Below are 22404 nucleotides of genomic sequence, written 5' to 3' on the forward strand. Positions count from 1 at the left end.
TTAGTCTGATCCTTGATATACAGAAATGTGACTTCTGACATGTAGACTAACCAGAACTAGCACATGATTTATTACTCCTATGATAAGACCTCTGATAGCTGTATAATATTCCTGCAGATTACCATTGACCAAAAGTGAACTTATTTTAGCAGCTTTCTCTTCATACATAAAACTTGTAAAGGCCAAGCCAGCCTTTGATCTAAGACATTTACTAAGTTTAAAATTTTAACAGCTTTAATGTTAAAAACACAAAAAGGATAGTTTTCAGACATTACAGATTACCCAACTTTGAAAGAACTGCTTTATTATGTGTGTATTCAAGAAATCACAGCAGTTAAAAGTTTCCTGGATGATACATTTTTAGGGCAAGGAGGTCTCATTCTTTACAACAAATACATATTTTTAAGCATGATTTTTGCATTTCCTGGGGTTGGCCAGTCAGTTTCTCACAGCCTTAACCTTTCCCTGGACCTCTCTTGACAGATCTCTGCCAGCTGTGCTGGCAGTAGAAATTTCTAGCAAATTATGCCCTTCAATTTTTTCAGTTCTCACAGTGATTTGAAGTCCCACTTTAAAAAAGAGGGTATGCCCCCATATCACAGAAAGTATTTATTATTTCATGCAAAGTGGTTCATCATCACTGCAGAATACAACTAAGTCCTTAATATTACCTTTACCTGGAAGTATACTAAACATGTTCTGAAGCAAATTTTCTGGAAAATTAGGGTCCCAATAATCCACACTGCTAGCTCATAATCTGTTGACCACGAAAAACATTTCTTACATTTTTCTGTTCCTAAGCCTAGCTCAGGATATCAGTCAACATCATTGACCAGCATGATCCTGGATCATAACCTTTTCTCAATGAGCTGTATGTGGTTGGAGAGCGCATCAGAAAAACCTAAAGACCCAGGACAGCCAAGATCAGAAGGGCAAAGGTAGCAAGAGTGTATGGCAACAGATGGTTATAGAGGCATGAAAAACTTCAGCAAGATCTGCCCACACCTGTGTGAAACATTCATGGTAGTCTTACCTTACACAGATGAAAAATGGTGATTATGCACAGCAGTGCCAGCTGAGGCTCCAGGAGTAATTGGGGATTATGCTGTAGCAAGGTGCTATGGAAAGTCTCACCACTGGATAATTTCTTGCCTGAATAACTGCTTTAAAAGTATATGCATTCTATCTTATTCAATTAAGATGAAAACTAAATTAAAGGGAGTGTTTCAACTGAAAATGTAACTATAACTTTGAACTGTAATACCGACTAATAATAATACATGATGATACACACTGTATGCCATCAGATTTTGCTTTCCAGAACTTCTTGAATTAATTGACTTTATGCTTTTTCCCCCCTCTGTGAAAAAAGGCTTTAAAGCATTTAAGAAAATATAACAATGGGAAATTTGAGCCCTGCTTGCTCAAACATGTTAGTGTTTATTACAGCTGTAGTCAATGAGTTTGCCAGTCTTGATGAACCATGCATAGGATCTCTTAATAGGCAGAAAGGGATAAACAGGAAAGAAGAAATTCAAGTGATTTTCCATACTCAAGTCAATGCATGTTAACGGATTATCATCTGAACTTCTCCTTTTGTTAACACCCTAATTGTGCTACAACCTAGAATGTATTGGAAAGCTCACAGCGAAAGGGATCCAGGCACAAGCAAATTGGAAATAATGGAAATTGAGAACTCAGGTGGAACACATGCTTATAACCTTTCCTTGTCTCAGTCTCTATACTACTCAACTATTTCACATAGACCATGCACGCAGCAATATACTAAATGTCTAAAATATTTGTATTGATACTTTAATATGATACTGATAATGGAATATTTTTTATATTTTTAAATCAGTTTTCTGACAGAGCACCTTTTAAATAATGCCCCAATACTTCATTTAAATAACTTAATAAATATGCAAATGATTTCTGTTTCCCTCCTGATATCTAAAATGATCTTGTGGGATGGCACTAAACGTGTCCATCCTTCCTCCATCTACACTTCTGCCTGATACCTCTTCACTGTCAGCTTTGCTGCTCCTGTTACTCGTAAATGTCCTCTTGCATAGACTGGGGATGGGTGAGCATCAACAGGCATGCTGTGAAACGGACTATACAAAAGTGCTGTCAGATACACAAAGTCACCAAACTGAAAAAAAAAATGAAGAAAATGTCTCTTTCTTTAATCTCTTTCACATTCATAGTAATCAGAGGGGTTACTTGTAACAACTGTGGGTAGAGCCCTGTGTGGATACAAATTTATATCCGCGGATGCGGATAACTGCGGATATAAATCGGTATCTGCGGAACCGCAAGGCTCTCCTGGGAACTGCAGTGGTGAAAGGAGCAGAACGTGGGGCTGCCACTCCCAGGAGCCAGTGCCCCACACCAACAGCTCCTCTGGCACGGCTGTACCGCCCCCAGCCCCGCCCACTGTGGCGGGCATCAGGCTTACCAGCAGCTGTCCCTGGTCATGCTCTTGTGTTCAAGCAGCGCGCATGCTCCCAGACAGGAGACGCAGACAGCTGTGTGGAAGGGATGGGGTCAGGGCTGGGGGCGGGGTTGCGGGCAGTACAGCTGCATGGAGGAACTACCATCGGCAGGGCGCTGGCTCCTGGGAGCAGTGGCCCCACACGTTCTGCTCCTTTCACCACTGCAGTTCCCAGGAGAGCGCTGCGGTTCTGCGGATACCGATTTATATCCGCACATATCTGTATCCGTGGTTGTAAAATTGTATCCGCGCAGGGCTCTAACTGTGGGTACAAAAGTGCCGTTCAAGTTGACAGTGTCCTACTCTCAACTGTTAAGATGACTGCTATCATCTAAGGCCCAACCTGTCAACACTTATTACTAAGTGCAACACTTGAAGCCACATATATTCAAACTGAAGTACATGGTGGCACTCATATTAGTAAGCGCTGTGCCAAGTAGTAGGAGTTTGTGAGACTGACTCCATATACTGTAGTTTCGGTGGCCATATTGATTTTAAGACTGACCAAAAATGAAATTTCTTGCCATTTTATTGTATCCATTTTAGGAAGAAGACTATGAAATAATGAGTTAATTGGTACACAAAATGAAGTACACAAGTCATAAAAGCAATATTAAAAAAGATGTGACATTAGGAACTAACTCCAATGCCATATTGATAATAGTCAAATACTACAGATTTATCTTAAACCCAAATACAAAAAAGGAAGCTTTAGTAAGTGGCCCTTAAGTACAGATAATGTTTGATTTTTAATGTGTGTGCATGCACTTACCCCAACAATAACTCCTGCACCTGAAGGTGATGTGCTTTGCACATACAAACTTCATTTCTCTCAATGAAGTATGCATGTGAAAATTCTACCACCCGTGTGCATAGCTAGCACGAGAAAAGTGTGTGTATTTATGTTGAGTCCCTGCTGAAAAACCAGGCCCTAAATGACTGTTGCACATATCAGTTTTTAATCTGGCTAAAGTCTTACTTGAAAATATTTTAGATGAGAGCCCTATACTAGGGTACTTTTTCGTGAGTATTTATTTGCTTGACAAGGTTCCAAAGACCAAATGAATTAACCAAGTATTTTTCCCCCAAAAGACTAAATGATGAGCTTGTACCAATGAATAAAATGGTGAGTTTAGTAGTCCGCAGAAAAATGGAGAATCTGTACCAGTTAACTGACTATAGTGGAAGTTACTTTAGCATTTTTTGTCATCAGATCTCCAGATGCTGATTTATTAGTAGTATCAAAACACGACCCTATAGAATGTCTAGCTTTAAATATTACCATTTTATTGTTAGAAAGTTTAGCAACATGGACACTATGTTTAACATTCAGTATTTTGATCACTTCTCTTTATTCAGAACTGCTTCCTAAAAATTCACCATATATGTCGGTCCATTGAATACAAGTTTGGTTGCACAACTGATTTCACCTTGGTAATATTTAATACATCATTACTTCTTAAGTCTCCGTAGTTTTAACTTTCTGGGCCCATCTTCTCCCTCTTTCTTTCTTTTTTGGATAAGTTTCTCTGAAGGTTTGAAGTTAAATTTTAAATAAGAGGATAGCGGCATTAGGGATAATTCTTCAGTGGTTGCGGCTGGCTCATTTTGGTTTGTCTGTATTACTGGTATATTATTTTTTATGAAAACAGGTCTTGGGGGAATTTTTCCCAAAGTAAGTGACTCTTCATCAGACATGGCTTTTGCCAAGTCTTGCTTAGAAAACAACTTGGGATTCAGTAGGGACTTCTCCTCCGAAGATGGTTCTAAACAATCAGAGTTGCTCTTTTTCCTTTCTACGTCTCTGGGGATTAAATGACCCTGTTCAGAAGATACTTTCTTGCAATGGTCTAACCCTTCCTCTGAACCACAACTCTTTTGTTGATTCTGTGTTTTAGTCATTCTTTGACTTTCTTTTGGACCTGGCAGTGCTGACTCACAGCTACATGGAGGGTTACTGCTTAGAAGTCTCATCTTTAACCACTCTGCGGAGTGAAGTGTTTGCTGGCTGCTAGCATCATCTGGCTGTCTCTGATTAACATGATTTTCCAGTTCTAAGGCAGGAAGCTCCGAGTTGCTCTCAGCTGTATTCATGCAATCCTTTGGTTGTCCTATACTCCTACATTTTACTTCAGACTGAGGATCGGAAGGAGCTTGATGTTCCTTCTTCCTGCTCCCTATCTCCGAGTCCCCTGAGCCAAGATACACTTGCATTGTGTCCTTGCTGGTTTGAGGTTTGCTCATGTCACTGTTCCTTGTTTCTGTCCTTTTCACACTGTAATAAAAAAGTATTTTGTTTTGTTTAATAAAGAATTGTTACTGATTTTTACAAATTCTGAAAGACTACCAGGGCAAACCCATTTTGAATTTGGAAAAAGCTGGTCTGTGTATCATCTTGACAATAATGTTTGTCTAGTGTGGATAGTATCAAGCACTATCCATCTGATTTTCCACTGCACTAGGGGAATCCTAATTATTAATGACTAAGCTGTGAAGGAGTTCAAATTTTATTCTAACAGGCAGAACTTTAGATTTATTACAGATGTTAGGGGTCAATACTGCATAAGTATATTGAATTCCTTCCCAAACTGGCTAGATAAAGAAGTGCTTCAAAATGTAACTATATGGTTTCAAACCATACACATACATACATATGCACAACATGCAGAGAAAGAGGGAGAGTTAGTTTCTAATCTAATTTAGAATGTTTCTCTGGAATTTGTCCTGGTACATTTCAAAGTATTACTAAAATTTAACCACTACCCCGCTGATATCAAGCCTGTTCATCTGGAGGACGACTTAGGTAAAATAAGTGGATGATATTCCAAAAGGTATTAAAGGAAAATGGAATTACAAGAGACCTGATGGAGCGTCAGTACATAAACACTGTTCAACTGCACAGGTTACACACAAATCTAAACTTCACACAGGTTGGAAGATTAACATGATGCAGAAGTACAGCAGCTGCATACGTAGGATTTAAAGTCTAAGATCTCAGCACAGCTTCTCCCTTGCTGAAACTGCTTTCTGCTGTTCTGCTGATGCAAAACAGCTCTAAAGCTAGTATATCCTGCCCTGGGAGGATCAGTTCAGAAATGGGGAACCTTTCAGTGATGTAGAGCCAGCATAGCGGCTCCCATCCTAACCCCCTCTCTGTAGCCAGCACAGGGGATGTGACTAGGGCTAACAGGGGTGTTGCCAGGACTCACTGCAATCCATTGATCTCCAGGTGCTGTAATAACCCTTTAGGGCCACTGGCTTCTCTAACTTGCACCAGAGGACCAGTCTGACACACAGCTGGCCCAGGAATGGGGGAGCACAAAGCAGGCTTAAAAAAAACTTTTGCCCCGATCCTCTTTCCCATCTGTATATTGCAGATTCACACACACAAGGAGGGGTGGGGTTGTGAATCTTTTTAAAAAATGTTTTCCACCAGATTCAAACATCACATGTATTTGTTTTGGCTCAAATTTTCTTTAGAGGAAGCATGTTGGTTCTGCCTGTTGCTACGAGGGATACAAGTGGGTTGTAATGGCTATATCTGGTATTCTATAAAATGAGAATGGGTGTTTTTATATGCTTATTCATAGTCAGTTGCCTGTCTATGTTTACTAGCCTACAGTAATCCTATATATACAGAAAAGGGTGCACATTACTTAACATTTCACTATGTATGCCAGACTGCATTACTCATTGTCAAATCATATATTTGACATCTTACAAATAGAAAAAAAAAAGAGGTAGACGTACATCTTTTGCAAGATGTCTTGCTTTATCTGTCGAGTCGGAGGAATTTTACACTTTTTGTTTTCAGTAGATTCAGCAAAATATTCAGAGGTCCCACTAGAAAGCTTTTCTTTCTGCTCCAAAAGAAAACACAGGTTTAAAATGTGAGCCATTAAGCTTCTATTACTGAAAATAAAACTCCGCTGCTAATGCCATGACTTACAGATGTTCTTTATTATTTTTAATCTGAACAGCCTAGAGAAGCAGCTCAGAATAAAATTCTTTTTAATTTTATAATATTTGGGACACCTTGGTCAGTTTGCTCCCCTCTCAGGCTCCCACTACACATATTTTGTATGTTAAGATATACCACAAACAAACAAGAATGTAATGTAAAGGATGTAGATTCCAATCCATCTGAGGAAACCATTGGCAAATATCTGACATCTTTGTGGCTCAAACTGTGACAAATGCCAGGAATCTCTGTTGCAGACAGTGTGTTTGTCAGTTTTTTTCTGAAGAGACTGAGTGGCGCAGTGGTCTATACCCTTATTCTCTGAAGAATTCCCATAACTTTCCATATTTACTAAAAATATGCAGAGTATTACTTACTCAATTTAAGAAGGCAAGGGTTAAACTTTTAATACTAACATTTTGATGATCAGGGCTTGACGTGGTTGGCCACTCTGAGACCACAGGGGGATTCTTTCTGGTCTCAACTAACAGCAGTACCATGGTTTTATATAATTTGGAGATGGGGAAAAAGAAAGGGAAATGCTCTTCTCCTCAAGCTGTGAGCATTTCCTTTCACAATGAACCAATTTTACAGAGTTAGGCTGTTTGCTGACCTCACTGCTAACTCCCGGACACTTTACATCAGTGTAATCTTTTGAGGCTGTGTACAGAAGGGATAAGAACTTGGCAGAGTAATGTGGCGGGGAAGAAGAGAAATGGCATTGGGGTGGGTGGGAATTGTCTCTCTTGCAGAGTTGTTCCTCTCCAATCTAGTTAAAGAACTCCATTGGGGCCAGCCTCTGCAGATGGGGAGACTGCGGTCTTACTATGCCCCCTGCACTGGACTGTGGGTCTAGAAGGGGCAGTTATGCTGCTAGGCAGCCAGCAAGAGCCGAGGAAAGCCAAGAGGAACTGTGGAGGCACAAAGCAATGTGTACATGACCAGTGCCTGTGACATAACTTGGGAACCTGATGGCTCTGGGGGACTAGCCCTGTTTGTTCTTTGGGAGGGGGCCAAACCTCACCTCTCTCCCCAGTGAAATGACTCAGTGGAAACAGTTTCCTGCTTTGTGAGTGGAGAGGAGAGGAAGGGTGGGGGAAGAAATCTGGCCATTTGGGTAGTTAATTAAAAAAAAGTACAGATGTTATAAGCCTGATTTTCACATGTAAATTCTATGAACAATTGTGCGTGCATTGATAGTTTCACAAAGCCATCTGGAGCCAGACATGGGCACCTATTCTCCATGCACGTTTGTAGTAATGCGCACACAAAGTAAGTGCAGGCAAATACACATATAATTTCAATCTCAAAATCAAACCCCAATTACTTTAACATGAATCATAAATACCTGCCCCAACTCTCTCCCCCATTTGATATAATGCGTTCCCATAAGGTTGTGCATTATCCGGGAGGGGAGCCCTGTAAGGGGGTGTGTGTGAGGGCGAGCTGGTTTGGTTTTTATTTTTTAATTGGAAAGTGAATTTCACGGCAAGGAATGACTTTTACAATCATCTAGTCTGCCCCTCCTGCACAATACAGCCCAGCAAACCTCACCCAATAATTTCTGGATGATAGTCCTGGAGAGTGAAGTCCTATTTAGCCAAAGAACAATTAGAGACTGGGTAGCAGCAGTGTTTCCCCTATGCTGCCCCACCAATACGCTTCCACTCTGCCCTGGAGGGATTAACCCTAAGGCTGTTGAGGTAGCACCGTGTCAAATCTCATTCACTCTGCTGAGATTGCCATAGAGGGGGCCAATTGAGATGTGACCACTTGTCCATTAGATGCTTTTTTGGGAGGGGGGGTTGGGGAGAAGAGTAAATGGTTGGTGAAAAGCAGCACTTAGAAACCCGAGAATACAAAGTAGACAAAGGAAGACTGTACACAGGTGCTGCCCATACTCAATATGTCAGCCAATGAACCTCAGCTCTCACCTATACAGAGAACCCTACTTGCCTGGACTGTGTGGTGGTTTTGGAATGAGGATAAAAGGTCCCAGACAAACACTGAGACAACAAATATCATTTCGCTTGTGACCTGAGCGTGGTTTGGAATGAATAGTTCAGAGGTGAAATCCTGAGAGATTATGCTACCTGAGACCTTTCTATTTTGTTTTCAAATGCTTCTCCCATAAACTGTGATAGAAAAGAGTTAAGGCATCAAAAATAAAAACCAAAATGATTTATATGTGAAACACTTCTGAACATGCCCTATAAGTATAGTGGATGTTCCCCTTGGAGCCACACCCTGTAAGTGCTGTATTTTGAGAGCTGAACAATTAACATAAGGAGTATGAGTCAGTCTCTGAATGACTCTGTGGGAACTAGAGAGCCTTTTGCTATTAGGAGTAAAGTAAACTCCCTAAGGCTGGAATAAGTCCACACTAGAAGGCAGAAAAGGTCATAAATAACAATAGCGGACACTATATATACCAATAAGATACTCAACTATTATTGGTGATATTTCCTTTATGTTCTCTATTAGGCCTAATCATTTTAGTTAATTAAAAAAAATAAAAAACGCTGTATGTTTTGGGAATATTATTTATTTCCTATGGGAACTTCAAGGCTTGTTGAGGAAAGAAAAAAGGCTAATCTATTCTCATCCTGTCTAGTAATCCCAAATTCCTTTTGGCCAGTGAAATAATTAAAGAAAAATATTCCAGGCATAAAAAGGAGGACTGAAGAAACAGACATCATATAAACAATGACACAGTGACAGAGAAAAACGTCAAAGTGCCGCCAAACTTGTGACATGACTCTGAAAAAGCTGCGGGAAATGGGGGTTGCTGCTAACAAATTAAAACCAGATTTCTTGGCAAATAGTTAAAGAAAGATATTTACATTTGTATGGAGACTGGGTGGGCACAAAAGATTAAAATGCTTCTTTAGCCCTTGAACTGTCAAGACCCATTAGAAATCTTGTGTTCTTAAAATTCTAGGGTCAGCTCACTCCTTTTTGTCACTAAATCTCTGCATGTGAGAGCCTTCAGAAATCAGGCTTACAGAGAAAGAAAAGTTACTACTTAAAGCAGAGTTCTCTGAAGTTAGTATTATGTACATGTATTCTACTCGTAGCCACATACATGGCTTCTACCACCTCTCTTCAGCAGGCAATACGCAGCTCTATTTAATGAAGACTTCTGCACAGAGGCAAAACTATTAGGGATGCATCATGAGTGTTTCAAGGATAGTCTAACCATCAATTCTTTTCCATGTAACCCTAATTTAGAGTGAAACAGCTGGCAAAAGCCAGGAAGCAAAGTGATTACCATCCACAACTAATTACAGAAGAGTCTAGTTTACAGACATTTAACATTGGTTTGCTAAAGGAACTATTTCTGGAGCCACACTTGTGAAAATATCCCCACAGTTAATTATCCCAAAGAAGATAGAAAGGGTTGGGCACTTAGGAAATAGACCTGACAATACAGCTCATACAGACATTGAACTTTCTTGCGTCAAAGATTTGGGATGTTGCACTGAAAGGAAGGTTTGTTTCCTGAGCGAACAACTCTTCCCCACTTCCCTGGTTTGGTTTCAGTCTCTTTCTAGCTTGTCTCAGCCTGTTTCTATGTTCAGCCTGGTTACGTTACAGTAAAACAATGGATTTCTGGATAATTACATTCTATCTCTGGTGGAGGAAATTTATTGGTTTTGAACTGCACTTACAGATTTTTATCCGTTTGTCTTGACCTGCTCATCAAGTGACAAACTTAATAGAAAATATCTATGAAGTCAGTTAATCATTATTATTTGTAGTAGAGTAGTGCCAAGCAGTCCCAGATGGGAGCTCAGGGCTCCATTATACTGGGCTCTATCAGAGACAACATATGCCCTGAAGATCCTACAATCTCAACAGAAAAGACTGACAAAAGTTGAGAGTAAGGAAGTATTATTATCCCCATATTACAGATATGGAACTAGGTCACGCAAGGGGTCAGCCTAGGATAGAGCCTGGAATTAAACACAGGTCACTTGAGACTAAGTTCATGGCCGTAACTTGATTTACTCTGGTGTAACTGAGAGAAGAATTTGGCCCTGTATCTCTATTACTGAGTACAGATGTAATTTGCGTTCATTTTCAGCCACTCCGCTGAAATTGTAGTTTGGGACTTACTGTCTTATATTTTCTCTTAATAGTCTCTATCAAGATGTCACTTGATGAGCAGGCCAAGCCAGAATATTCTCATAAGGCGAGAACAAAGAAAGATGCTGCATGTAATTTTGTTTAGATTTACAGAGCTCTCTCCTTTTGAAATGATGCTCCTCTAGGATGGACATGAAATGGGGGGGAGGAGGGGAGAAATATAAAAGAAAGACCAAATACCACACAGCTAGATAAACTGAACTAAGATAAAGTAGCAGAAATAGTTATTCCTTGTGGTTTAATGAAGTGCTACAATTGTAAAAAACATGACTCTCTCTGAGGGCCAACCTAATTCATATTAAAGGTACTCAAACAAGACTTATCTGGCTCCACATGAGTTGGAGAATCCCTTTCATGTGAATGGGGGAGAGAGTGCCCTTGATTTGGGTAATCAGGTCTGACAAAATCCACAATCTGGTGGGATCAGCTACAGCCGTCTCTATTAAAAGAGAGAACTAACCTGGATATTGTTAGTACCTTGGACATTAACATTTATTGGAGAGAATGCTTTTCCCTTCACTTTCTGTATGTGCCTGTGCACTGGAAGAACAGAAAGGAAGAGGTCATGAAAGATAAAGTTCTTTGACTTTATATTTGGGCCCAGATCAGCTCCTCAATACTGCGGAAATTCATTCTTCTCCTTCTCCTCCTCTTCCATCTCCATGGATTCCATAGCTTGTTGCAAGCAGGGGAGTTCCTAGCAGTACAGGTTCTCTAGAGCAGCACTGCCAAGAAGTTGGAGCAGGATGAAGAGAGCCAGAAGGGAGGTGCAGAGGCCAAGGCCTCTTCACTACTAAGGCTGAAAATCCAAAAAGCTGGAATTGATGCAAATGAAATTGTTGCCTTAATTTGCATATTTGGTGAACATGCATTGGTGTGACAGGTCCTTACTTGGTAACTAAGTCTACACAGCAATGTAGTTTGAGCTTAACCCCCCTTGTGTCCACACACCAATTGTGTTAACCTTGGGCTCAAACCTACAGTCCCAGGCCCCTGCAGGACTGGAGGGTCTGAGCCTGTGTTCCTCGATAGATGGTCAGAAGGGACCATCATGATCATCTAGTCTGATCTCCTGCACAGTGCAGGCCACAGAACCTCACCCACTCCTGTAATAGATCTCAAACCTCTGGCTGAGTTACTTAAGTCCTCAAATCATGGGTTAAAGCCTTCAAGTTACAGAGAATTCACCATTTACGCTAATTTAAACCTGCAAGTGACCCGTGCCCCATGCTGCAGAGAAAAGCAAAAAACCCCAAGGTCTCAGCTAATCTGACCTGGGGGAAAATTCCTTCCTGACCCCAAATATGATGATCAGTTAGACCCTGAGCATGTGAGCAAGACCCTGAGCCTGTGCTAAGTTGGGACCCAGGGGCTGAGCCCTATTGCTTTCCTGTGTGCACGCAGCCCCAGCTTGACGTTCGGCTTGATTTTCTTGGGTTCAAGAAATCCTCCAGATGTATTCCAGAGTTTCTTGGGGCAACTTCCTTAGTCCTCTCTATGCCAGCAATCTGTGAGGCAGTCTATTGCACTCTATTGCAAACAGAAGCCCCATCTCCCTTCACAAAGGGCAACAGCTCAGATCAGCATTAACCCATTGCCTGCTGAACAGCGGTCCGCAATCACGCTATCAGAGAGCCTGCAGGGTTTTCAATGGAGACGGATCAGAAGAAGCTTTCTGCAAAGAGAGCTGCTTCCTGGTCACATGAGCACAGCCAGATTTTGATGAACACTGCCCAGGTGCCCTTGCACATGCAGCCCCAAGGAGTCAGGGGAAGCCAGAGAGCAGAGCAAGGACCAAGCAGCTGCCTAGCAGGGATGTGGAGTGGCAGCACCGCTGGGGGCGGGATGATCCCACAACACCCTGGCTGCTCTCCCTACCTGCAAGGCAGCTGCTTGGTCCCCACTCTACTCTCTTCCACCTCTCCCTCCCTGGGGCTGCGTATGCCACGACACCCAGGCAGCGTGCACTGTCAGGGCGGTGAGTGGGAGCCAGCCAGGGCCGGATTAACCTTTTGTGGGCCCTGGCGCCAAACGTATTTGTGGGCCCCCATGTAGTCGTTGTGGGCTCCGAGTGTGGGCCTGGTGTGGCAGTGCCATTGGTGCCACAGTATACCCGGTACTGAATCTCAGAGACATTTTTCATTTTGACCACACACCTCTGCATGACTATCTGCATTACCATACACAGCTCCCTCAGCCCCCAGTTTTTCTCATTAAGCTGTATATCCATGTGGGTTTACCAGTGTCCACAGTGAGCAGTAATTTCACAATGATCACGGGAAACTCCTCACAGATTTATCTCCTTCCGCATTCAGACCTTCTATAGCCATATCTCCAGTACCACCCTATGTCACCGGTCACTGTATGTGGTTCTGGTCTCAGCTCAATAAAGTTTCACAGCCAGAAATACCTGATCAATTCTGACAAATCCCTCCCTCAGCGCTCATCCTGCCATTTGAGCAAGCCACTTGCAAACACCATTTCCCCAAAGTGAAGACTTAGCCCCTGGGAACCTGAAGTCACCAGCCTTTCTCCCTCTGCTCCCATCTACTTGCTAGTCTACCGCCCAGTCACCACCACCTCTCCCTATGCCTGTTTCTCTTCTACCTTGGACATGCTCCCTAACCAGCTGGGGCTATTCTCCCCCTGCAAGCCTGATCTGCTTCCTCTTTTCCTGCTCCCCTTGACATTCCTTTCCTACTGGTGACCTCTGTTCCTTGAAGTTAACTCCGGTTTCTTTATCCGCTCCTAGCTTAATGGCCCCAATAGTCACAGAGCCACCTGCAGCTTCTCTGGCTACAGCCATGGGGCCAATTGTCAGAGGCCAGCCTTAGATAGCTGCAGCTGCTAGCAAGGGAGGGGTGGCAATTCCAAGGCTGAGCACGCTTGAACCTTGCCAATGGCAGCACTAGGGGTTCTAAATTCTTAGCGCTGGCCCTAGGCGCTGGAGCTAGGCGCTTCCCTCCTCCAGGCCATGACTTTAAGTACCTGAGATGCCCACAACCTGCAGCAGAGGCCACCAATTCCCGCGCACTCTCAGCTAGCACATAGTCGTGCAGAAAGTGCAGCCTGAATTATTTTGGAGGCTGGAGTGCCAGGAGGTTCCCATCCCCGAGCAGCAGCTCTGCAACAAGCTCACATGGCCACCCCTCTGCTGTGGGACCAGGACCCTGTGAAGACAGTGGAGTTACCCTGTGTATAACCAGTTCTGTTGCAGTAAATGGGAGTTACCCTGTGTATAACTTCTGTTGAAGTAAGTGGGAGTCTTTTCATTGTCTTTAATGGGCTGCATATAGAAGCAAAGGACCCCATTCTAGACTCCACGAGCAAGATGCATTCTGGGGTGCACTAGGTTTACTATTGTAACAGGAAGGTCTCACATTACCTAGTGAATACGCAACACTTCCTACGGCTTCTAACTTTTTCTGAGAGGCCTCCTGTTTAGCTTACCAGGGCTGAAAATATCACGTAGTATGGTTACAAAAGCAAGGACCTTCTGAATTCAGCAGGAATTTTGGATGTGCACAGACAGGACTGGTTCCTGCATGGTTACAGTACTGCAGACAAGTGGAGAAATTTTCAGCTTGTGTGATTGGAGGATATCTGATCCATATTGTAAGACTGTCCTACATAAACAAGGAAAAGTTGAGGTGCCTTTGTTATTCTTTTCTTCCACTCTACATTTCTGTGGGGAATTTGCCAATGCAATATCACGGTCTTCTTTTTAAACAAACAAAACTAAAAAAAATGGCAACGGCTATTGAAAATAGCAATTCAAGTCCTAGTTAGCACTTGGAAGACCTCAGCATTTGTTGCTCAATTTTATCCTAATTTTTCTACAGCAAATTACAGTGGATCAGTATATTTGATTTGGGAGAAATGAAGTAACAGCTCCCCAAATTGAGCTTGAGCACTCCTGAATTTTGAGGGTGTTCAAATCTGGAAGGCAGGTGCTAGATTCCCTTGCTGAATATTGGATAAATCTGGAAAGGAAAAGTCAATTTCTGCTTCCAAGGCTCAGAAGTGGAATCCTCCTGTGTGCCTGGTACTGTACCTAAAGCTGCCCACGTCCTCTAATAGAGTCTCTCCTCCCTTACTTTTCATTTTAACTTCTCCTGCTGGGGTCCACATACCTCCCCTGCTAGGCTTCAGCTAGAGAGGGGCACTGTCCATTCATTCCACCCAGTTCCTTCTTTGGGGGCTGCCAAGCGAAGTCACACCAGCATCCCTAAGCCAGTCTGGGGAAGTCTTCTAAGGGTGGTATCTGGGCCAAAGCCTTCTACTCCTTGGGCATACTTGTTCCCCATTCACAGCACCACCCCCTTCTAGCAGCCAGCTCCCCATTCACAGCACGCTGGAGCACATGGGGTCTCACAGTTTCCCCACTCTTTCCCTCTCCCTTTCCTGTTGATAGTGGCCAAGGGAATGCTGGGAAATGTAGTTCCGTCCCTGCTCCAGGGCTGGCTCTCTAGGCAGGGAGCTGGCCAAGGAACTACAGTTCCCAAGGTCCCTTAGGTTCTCAGTTCCCATGCTGGATCCCTGCTGCTCCGCTCGCTCTCAGAGCCTCCGCTTCTGCAGTGCTGCGAGTGCTATGGACCCCCTTCTGAGCTTGGGCCCGGCGCTGTACAGAGATACCTAAGAGACTCTGGTGTTGTTCCTATGATACTGTCCCAAAGCCTCTGGCTCTGGCTGCTCTTCACTGATTGCTGCTTCCAGCCACATATGCCCATGGAGAGATGGCTAAGAGCACTGTCCAGAGTCACTCTACCCATAGCACCAAGCTTTTGGCCATGTGTGGATTGGAGAACTAAGCTCTGGTCTCCACCCCGCTGGAGGACTCTAACCACAGAAACCCTTCCTAGAGAGGTCCTAACCATAGATACACAGTCAAGAGCATATATCTGCAGCCTATCTCAATTCTGGGAAGGTGTGCCAAACCCCACCCAGGATAAAAATCTCCATCCCCACCTCAGTGGAGGGAGGGGCCACAGAGCCCAACAAAACAAGTGATTCCATGGGACAACACATGATCAAACAGGAATGGGTGTCTAAGTCAAAGGGTCAAAATGAGGGAACTGGCAGGGGGCACTGAGCAGAAAATCCCAGAGCTCAAGGCTCCGCAAAGGAGTCCAAGAAGTAGGTGGATGCCACCCAAAGGAACTCTGCATGGATCCACGAGATAACCAAGAAATGGAAGTAGGCCCCACAGGCACAGAGAACCTCGCTGTCAAGCTGCCTCCTCCTGGACTGATGGCCAGTTTGGCCAGTTCCAGGTGGAGGCTGATGAGGGGGTCCTGCAACTTTGTGGAGGCCTGGATGATATGTGTATAGGAACAGACGTGGGGGAGAAGTGCAGCCAGAACCTTAGGAGGGGATTCTAGAGGAGGTGGAAATGGGGCTGCAACCTGGCACACTAGGTAGGCATGTGCCAGGGTCTCCCTCTTGTTGCAGAAGGGCAGGTGTTCGATGTATCCAAGCCCTTGCTCATAATCTCATGCAATAGCCACCAACTAATATCCCTTGTGAGCTGTGGGACTAGAGTTGAATAGAGGCTGGTCCACTGGGGGTCTTCACCCTCGCAAGGTGGAAGGATGTCCTGCTGTTTGCTATCAGGGCAAGAAACAACAGCAAGGAAATGCACAGTGTGCAAAATGAGTGCATAGATCAGTTCCCTGAGTGCAACTTGGATGCAAACTGGCTGGATACTAGATACTGTGCTGGAGGTGGCTGAAGGCTTCACAGGGCAGGGATCCTGGCATCATGCTCTGGAGGGCCAGGAAGACAGGGTGCACATCCTGCATGACCCGCATAAGATATGCAAGAGAATTGGAGAGCAGGGTGGCCTTTACCTCCTGGAGCACACAGAGGGGGAGACAAGGGGTTGTCAACCCCATGCGCTGGGTGAGCACCCTGAAGTCCACCCAGACCCACCGGCCATGGTCCAGGAGGTCTCTGATTCTGGTGATAGCAGCCAGAATCAACCTCCAGCACAGCGAAGGGGTCTCCACCACTTGTGAATAAGGATGGGGATTGTGCAGCAGGAGCTCTAGGAGAAGGTCTTCTCTCCAGCAACCACTACAGACCTGCTCTCACAGAATGCTTTCAGGTCCTTTGGAGATCCTAATAGAAGACTGGCTACTCAGACAGATCTTTGGGGAGACTTTGCAGGCTGATGTAAAAGAGCTGCTAGTCCTATTGGAGCCCTTAGCGGTGGCAGAGGTCAGTGTACACCAGCAGGCTCCAGACTGGACTATGAGCACTACAAAGGAGCATCTACAAGGCCTGGAATTGGAATGTATGAACCTGGCTCCTGACACAGATCACGTCCTGACCGTCCTCTTTTAGGGAGAGGCTCAGGACATATGCAAAGGCTCACTGTTTCCCTGGACAGAAGATCTCCAGGACCATTCTCTGGAAACTGGCCAGGGCAATGAGGGATGGGGTTAGAGCATGGAGAGGACCAGCTGTTCGATGACCAGGGACCTGCATCAGTGGGAAAGGCACTGGAAAAACCCTGTCCATGCCTTCAGCCGGTCAGACACACGGGCCTCCAAATCAGTTCAGTTAACCAGCAGGGACGACTTGGTAGTAGAGACACAGATGCCAAGATAGAGCAGCAAACCCATGCCCTACTGGATGGCACAGAGCACAGGTGAGAGCAAGCCTACCTGACACCCAGTTCCAACCATTGGGCCAGAGCTCTTGACCCAACTGACTTGGATGGGGAGGCTGCCGAAGAGATGTACTGGCAAGTCTCCACTCACACCAGATATCACAGGTTCTGGCCCATGAGGCAAATGTCCCAGTATGCTGGCAGGACTTGCAAGTACAGCTCCTGGAGCACTAACCCCTGATGGAGGAGACAGAGGAAGGGCTTAATGACGAAGGCCAGACTGGGGGCACACTGATGCACTCCTTGACCAAAGATGACAGGTTCGGTCAGGGCCCATTTGAGTTTGACCAGAAACTGCAAAGGCATATAGCACCTGGAGGAACCCTAGAAAACAGAACGCTGAAGCTGACTACCTGGACAGTGCCCATGATCCACCCTATCAAATGCCTCCTCCTAGTCAAGGGACTAAAGGGTGAGTGATGGACCATCCCTACGTGCCAGATGGAGAATGTCCCAGACCAGGTATAAGCTCTCAAAGATGGTCCAAGCTTGACTTATCAGGAGATTGAAAGTCCTAGGTGAGAGCAGTGTAGAATTGTAGCTCAAAACAGGCAGCTCCTAGCCAGTCGAAGAGCCTCAACAGGTTTGTGGCCTCTGACTGCAAGATGGTCCTAGCCTCTGGCCGATCCCAAGATCCACAAGTTATGGCAACTGAACGCCTTATTCATGAAGAAAGTGTGGGACACTGCCCCTGTCCCGCTGTTCTTTTCTCCCTACCCTGAGAGAGGCACGCACAAAATGTATCATTTTCATGTCTCCATATCCCATTTCCCCCAGTATAGGGACGCTCTTGTGCCCTGGATTCTATTTATAAGAGTCCAGCATACCCTAAGCAGGTGCACATAAGCTTTCTTCCCTGAAAGACAAGTAACAGACAGGAAGCTTTCACCGGACACCAAATCTCGAGGGCTTTCAAGTACCAAAGGGGTAACATTCTTTCTACTTGCTGGCTAATTTGAAGCTACACCATTCCTTGGCTGAAGTTACACAATTTTGTTTTATGCCAAGTTTTAAAAAGTCTGGATGGTCCTAATCTCTAGGCCACTGATGCGCTGCTAAACATTCTAAAAGGATCACATCCCCTAACTCTTGCCAATGGGAACTGTTTCCCAGTTCGGATTGCAAATGTTTAGGAAATGTTGAGGGATTTGATAATACAACCTTTTGGCCAGACTGAAATTGGATGAACAATCTGATGAACTCAAAAAATTGTTGCTGTTGAGCATGGGCCTTGGACAGTTTCTCTTCTGGGGTAGGTAGGCCTATTGACCTGCACGATGCAAGACACAGGAAGCTATGCACAACTTCTGGAAGCCATCTGAGAAGTCTTCACTACCAAGTTTCAAAATCCACCCTCACTTGTCTCCATAACTGAATACTTTACTTGCCAAACTTCCTATGTTGTTTTGTACTATCTAGGGCAAGGTTAGGCCCAACCCAGTAAAGCTCTTTTCAGAAACATAAGACTCACATTTTCAAAAAAATGACTAGTGAATTTGGGTGCCTAACTTGAGAAACCAAGTATTGCCAACCCTGCGTGCTCAAAAATCAGGAGTCAGGTCCCCAAAAAACCCAGAGACTGGCTTAAAAATCATGATATTTACAAAAAGTAAAAAATAGGTTTTTTATTTGCCTTCTGAGCCTTTAAGGTGCATTTGGGACACATTTTTGGGCTTTTTTCCAGGACCATGAAGGCCACATACTTACTTTCCTTTTGACAGAAAGTGAGGTTCTCTCAGAATAGAGTTGAGTTCAAGGGATGGTGCTTTATGAAAAACATGAAATGTGGTGAGACTCACAATAAAATTGTGAGAGTCAGCAACACTGGACGCTCCAAAGGGGGCTTGTTTTCAGGGCTGCTGAATACATGCCTCTGAATACCATGCCCTATAAGATATCTCAAGCTGGGTACCAAAATCTGAGTCACTTAAACACACTGGTCACTTAAAAAAATTAATCTATAAATTATTCTGTCATGGCTATTCAGTAGAAAATAGCCCATTTATGGTATTATTCATGATAATCACTTTCTTGTGTCCCAGAAACTCTCTTATTGACACCAAAAGGGAGATGGATATTTTGACATGTGAACAGTCCACACAGGTATCAAACTGAAGAAGAAGTACATACACCATGTTTCAAGAGTTTCAACATTAGACAGAACTCTAAAAACCCCTGATATTAAAAACAAAGAAGAGTGTGCTCATCAGAATTTGGTGCTCCCTAGCAAAGAACGGAATGATTAGGAACCCAGAACTTTTCTAATACACGTTTAGGAAATTTTGCAGTATATTTCAGACTAATTGTTATTGATTCTGGAGTTACGTAAAGTGGCATGGAGCTGGGCAACCGATAAATAGGAAAAACTCCCAATGAAACTTAATTAAAATAGAGTTTCTATATAGTATCAAAAATTACAATATTGTAACACTAATAATTAGTTTAACAACTTGAAACTCAGAACACAGAAATGATCAAGTACAGACATTCCTAATGCCGCAGAAGAAAAGGTGGCTAAAACAAATGTGATATTGATGTGCTTTAAGACACATGTGATACACATTTTACATGTTTGCTTGAAGGCAAAAATGTTAATTAATGTTTAATCAGTGTTAACTGATTGAACTATAAATCACTCCTGATTTCATATGCTGATGCCACAAGACTCAGAACTGTGGATTCACAGATAGTACCTTCGTGATGAGTGTGTCCAATGATAAGAGAAAGGAGAAAAAGGCAGTTGTTTTTCAGTCAATCTGAGAACTTCTCTTAATGAAATTTAAGGCAGATTTAAAACATACCCAGACCCAATTTTTTTGTATTAATAAAAGAGCAGTATTTTTCTGACACCTGTACCATCAACCAATTTTCCCTCAATTGTAAGTTTCCTCCCTTCAAAAGATATGCAAAAGGACTTTGTAAAAGTTCTCCTCTAAATGACTTTTTATAAAGTAAAAGCAAAAAAATCAGTTATTTTATTACACATTTCAAGACAAGGGAACTTTCTGACTAACAGCAAAATGTTACATGGGTTTCTGAAAAAGTAATGCAATCCTGTATTGTAGCTTTGAGTCAGCTGAAAATAGGGTACTCTCACCTGTCTGATAAGTCTACATGTTATAGAATCATAGAATATCAGGGTTGGAAGGGACCTCAGGAGGTCATCTAGTCCAACCCCCTGCTCAAAGCAGGACCAATCCCCAGCTAAATCATCCACTGAAGCATCCACTACATATAGCGTAAACAGTTAGATACCCTTTATGTTCATTTTTCTATATAGACAACAGTTACTCCCTTTGCTCTGGATTTATATGCTGGGTAACAACAGAACAAACTATTGATTAAAGAACACGAGTTACACAGTACTGTGTTTAATTTATAAAAAAAAATCTGGTTTTGCCAGGAAAAATAAGCTTTTAGTATAAAAGGATAAGACTTAAACTTAGAAAAAACAATACACCAACAGTTAAAAGAACGGCATTGTTTATATAACTATGATACCATGTGAAATGACTGTAGGAGACCTTAGAAATGTTAACAGTAATATCCTTGATCTTGCCAGTTATATCTAGGCAAGGCATATGAAACAGGCAGCACCAGCAGGTCTTAGCCTGGTATCATAATGGCACAATCAAGCTCTGGAAATATTACTACCAAGGACAGACTTTTTACTTTCAGATTCTTTTTCATTTTATTTTAGTATGGATTAGATTATATAAATTGGGGAAGAAATAAAGTGAAAAGTAGTAGAGCTCTCACTAATTTAATAGATATCCTCAAACTCAATCTCTGTCAGTTTATAACCATTATCTAGTCCAGTGGTTTTCAAACTTCTTTTCTGGCGACCCAGAAAATTGTTGAAGCCTCCAGCCCAGCAGAGCTGGGGATGAGGGGGGTTGGCGTGTGGGAGGGGCTCTGGGCTGGGGCAGAGGGTTGGAGAGCGGGAGTGGGTCAGGGATCTGGGCTGGGGGTGCAGGCTCTGGGGTGGGGCTGGGGATGAGGGGCTTGGGATACAGGAGGGGGCTCTGGGTTGGAGGGGTGGCTCAGGGCTGGGGCAGAGAAATGGGATGTGGGAGTGGGTCAGGGCTCTGGGCTGGGGGTACAGGCCTCTAGGGTGGGGCTGGGGATGAGGGGTTTGGGGTGCAGGATGGGGTACAGGGCTGGGGCAGGGGGTTGGGGTGTCGGCTTTCCTCGGGCAGCTCCCAGTCAGTGGGGCGGCGGGGGTGCTAAGGCAGGCTTTCTGCCTGTCCTGCCACTGCAGACCGCACTGCGCCCGGGAAGTGGCCAGCAGCAGGTCCGGCTCCTAGGTGGAGGTACGCAAGCAGCTCCGCGCAGCTCTTGCCTGCAGGCACCGCCCGCCCAGCTCCCATTGGCTGGGAACTGGCCAATGGGAGTGCAGAGCTGGTGCTCGGTGGGGGGTGCAGCATGTGGAGCCCCGTGGCGCAGGGCAGTGTCAGAACAGGTATGGACTAGCTTGCCTTAGCCAGGCAGCACCGCCAACAGGACTTTTAACGGCTCTGTCAGTGGTGATGACCAGAGCCGCCACGACCCAGTGCCTTACATTCCGCGACCCAGTACTGGATCGTGACCCGCAGTTTGAAAACCACTGATTTATTCCATGTGAATAGAGGAATGAGGAAGGGTAGAGATAGTGGTGAGCAAAGTCTGACAGCAGTGTGTTTGCGTAAGGGCTGAATGTAAGTGATAGCACTGAACTGTAGAAATTAGAGACTGCCCAAAATCCCTTCATGACATTTGGTCTCTTTATACTATATTTATTTCAGTTTATTTTGAAGTCAAGATATAGAATTTATTTCTTATTAATTGCTATGGAGTTTTCTGCTGAAGGTAAGAGGATAGTTTGCTCTACAAAACAATCCTGCTGGTTATCTGCTGGAGGCCCTTGGGACAGCAAGAATGCAGTCATGAGTGTTCCATTAAAATGTAAAGTTATTTAAGTATTGAAAAAGAGTTATATGATCCCACAAAACTTTTCACAGATGCACAGCCCTTAAGCAAGTAGTTAGATTTAAGTCAAATGAAGTACCCATGAGAAAGGATTACTCACCTCAGTAAAGGATTGCAGGAATGCGTCCCTATTTTTTCAACACCATGTCAAAAGGA

The 22404-nt window shown here is 43.9% G+C and overlaps 1 protein-coding gene across 13 annotated transcripts in view; it reads right to left on the reverse strand.

The window, feature by feature from the left end:
- Window positions 1–3008: 3008 nt before the first annotated feature.
- Window positions 3009–22404, reverse strand: part of LOC102945887 (SLX4 interacting protein) — a 125510-nt gene continuing 106114 nt past the window's right edge. For all 13 annotated transcript variants that reach the window (XM_037896144.2, XM_043544042.1, XM_037896141.2 and 10 more), the window contains 2 exons: window positions 6248–6357; window positions 3009–4772 (listed from right to left, as the gene is read on the reverse strand). In XM_037896144.2, the coding sequence (XP_037752072.1) occupies window positions 3950–4772; window positions 6248–6357 (933 nt within the window). In that variant the 3' untranslated portion in view covers window positions 3009–3949. The remainder of the gene's footprint in view (window positions 4773–6247; window positions 6358–22404) is intronic.

The sequence above is a fragment of the Chelonia mydas genome, chromosome 3 (genome assembly GCF_015237465.2).
Source record: "Chelonia mydas isolate rCheMyd1 chromosome 3, rCheMyd1.pri.v2, whole genome shotgun sequence".
Taxonomy (NCBI): Eukaryota; Metazoa; Chordata; order Testudines; family Cheloniidae; genus Chelonia; species Chelonia mydas.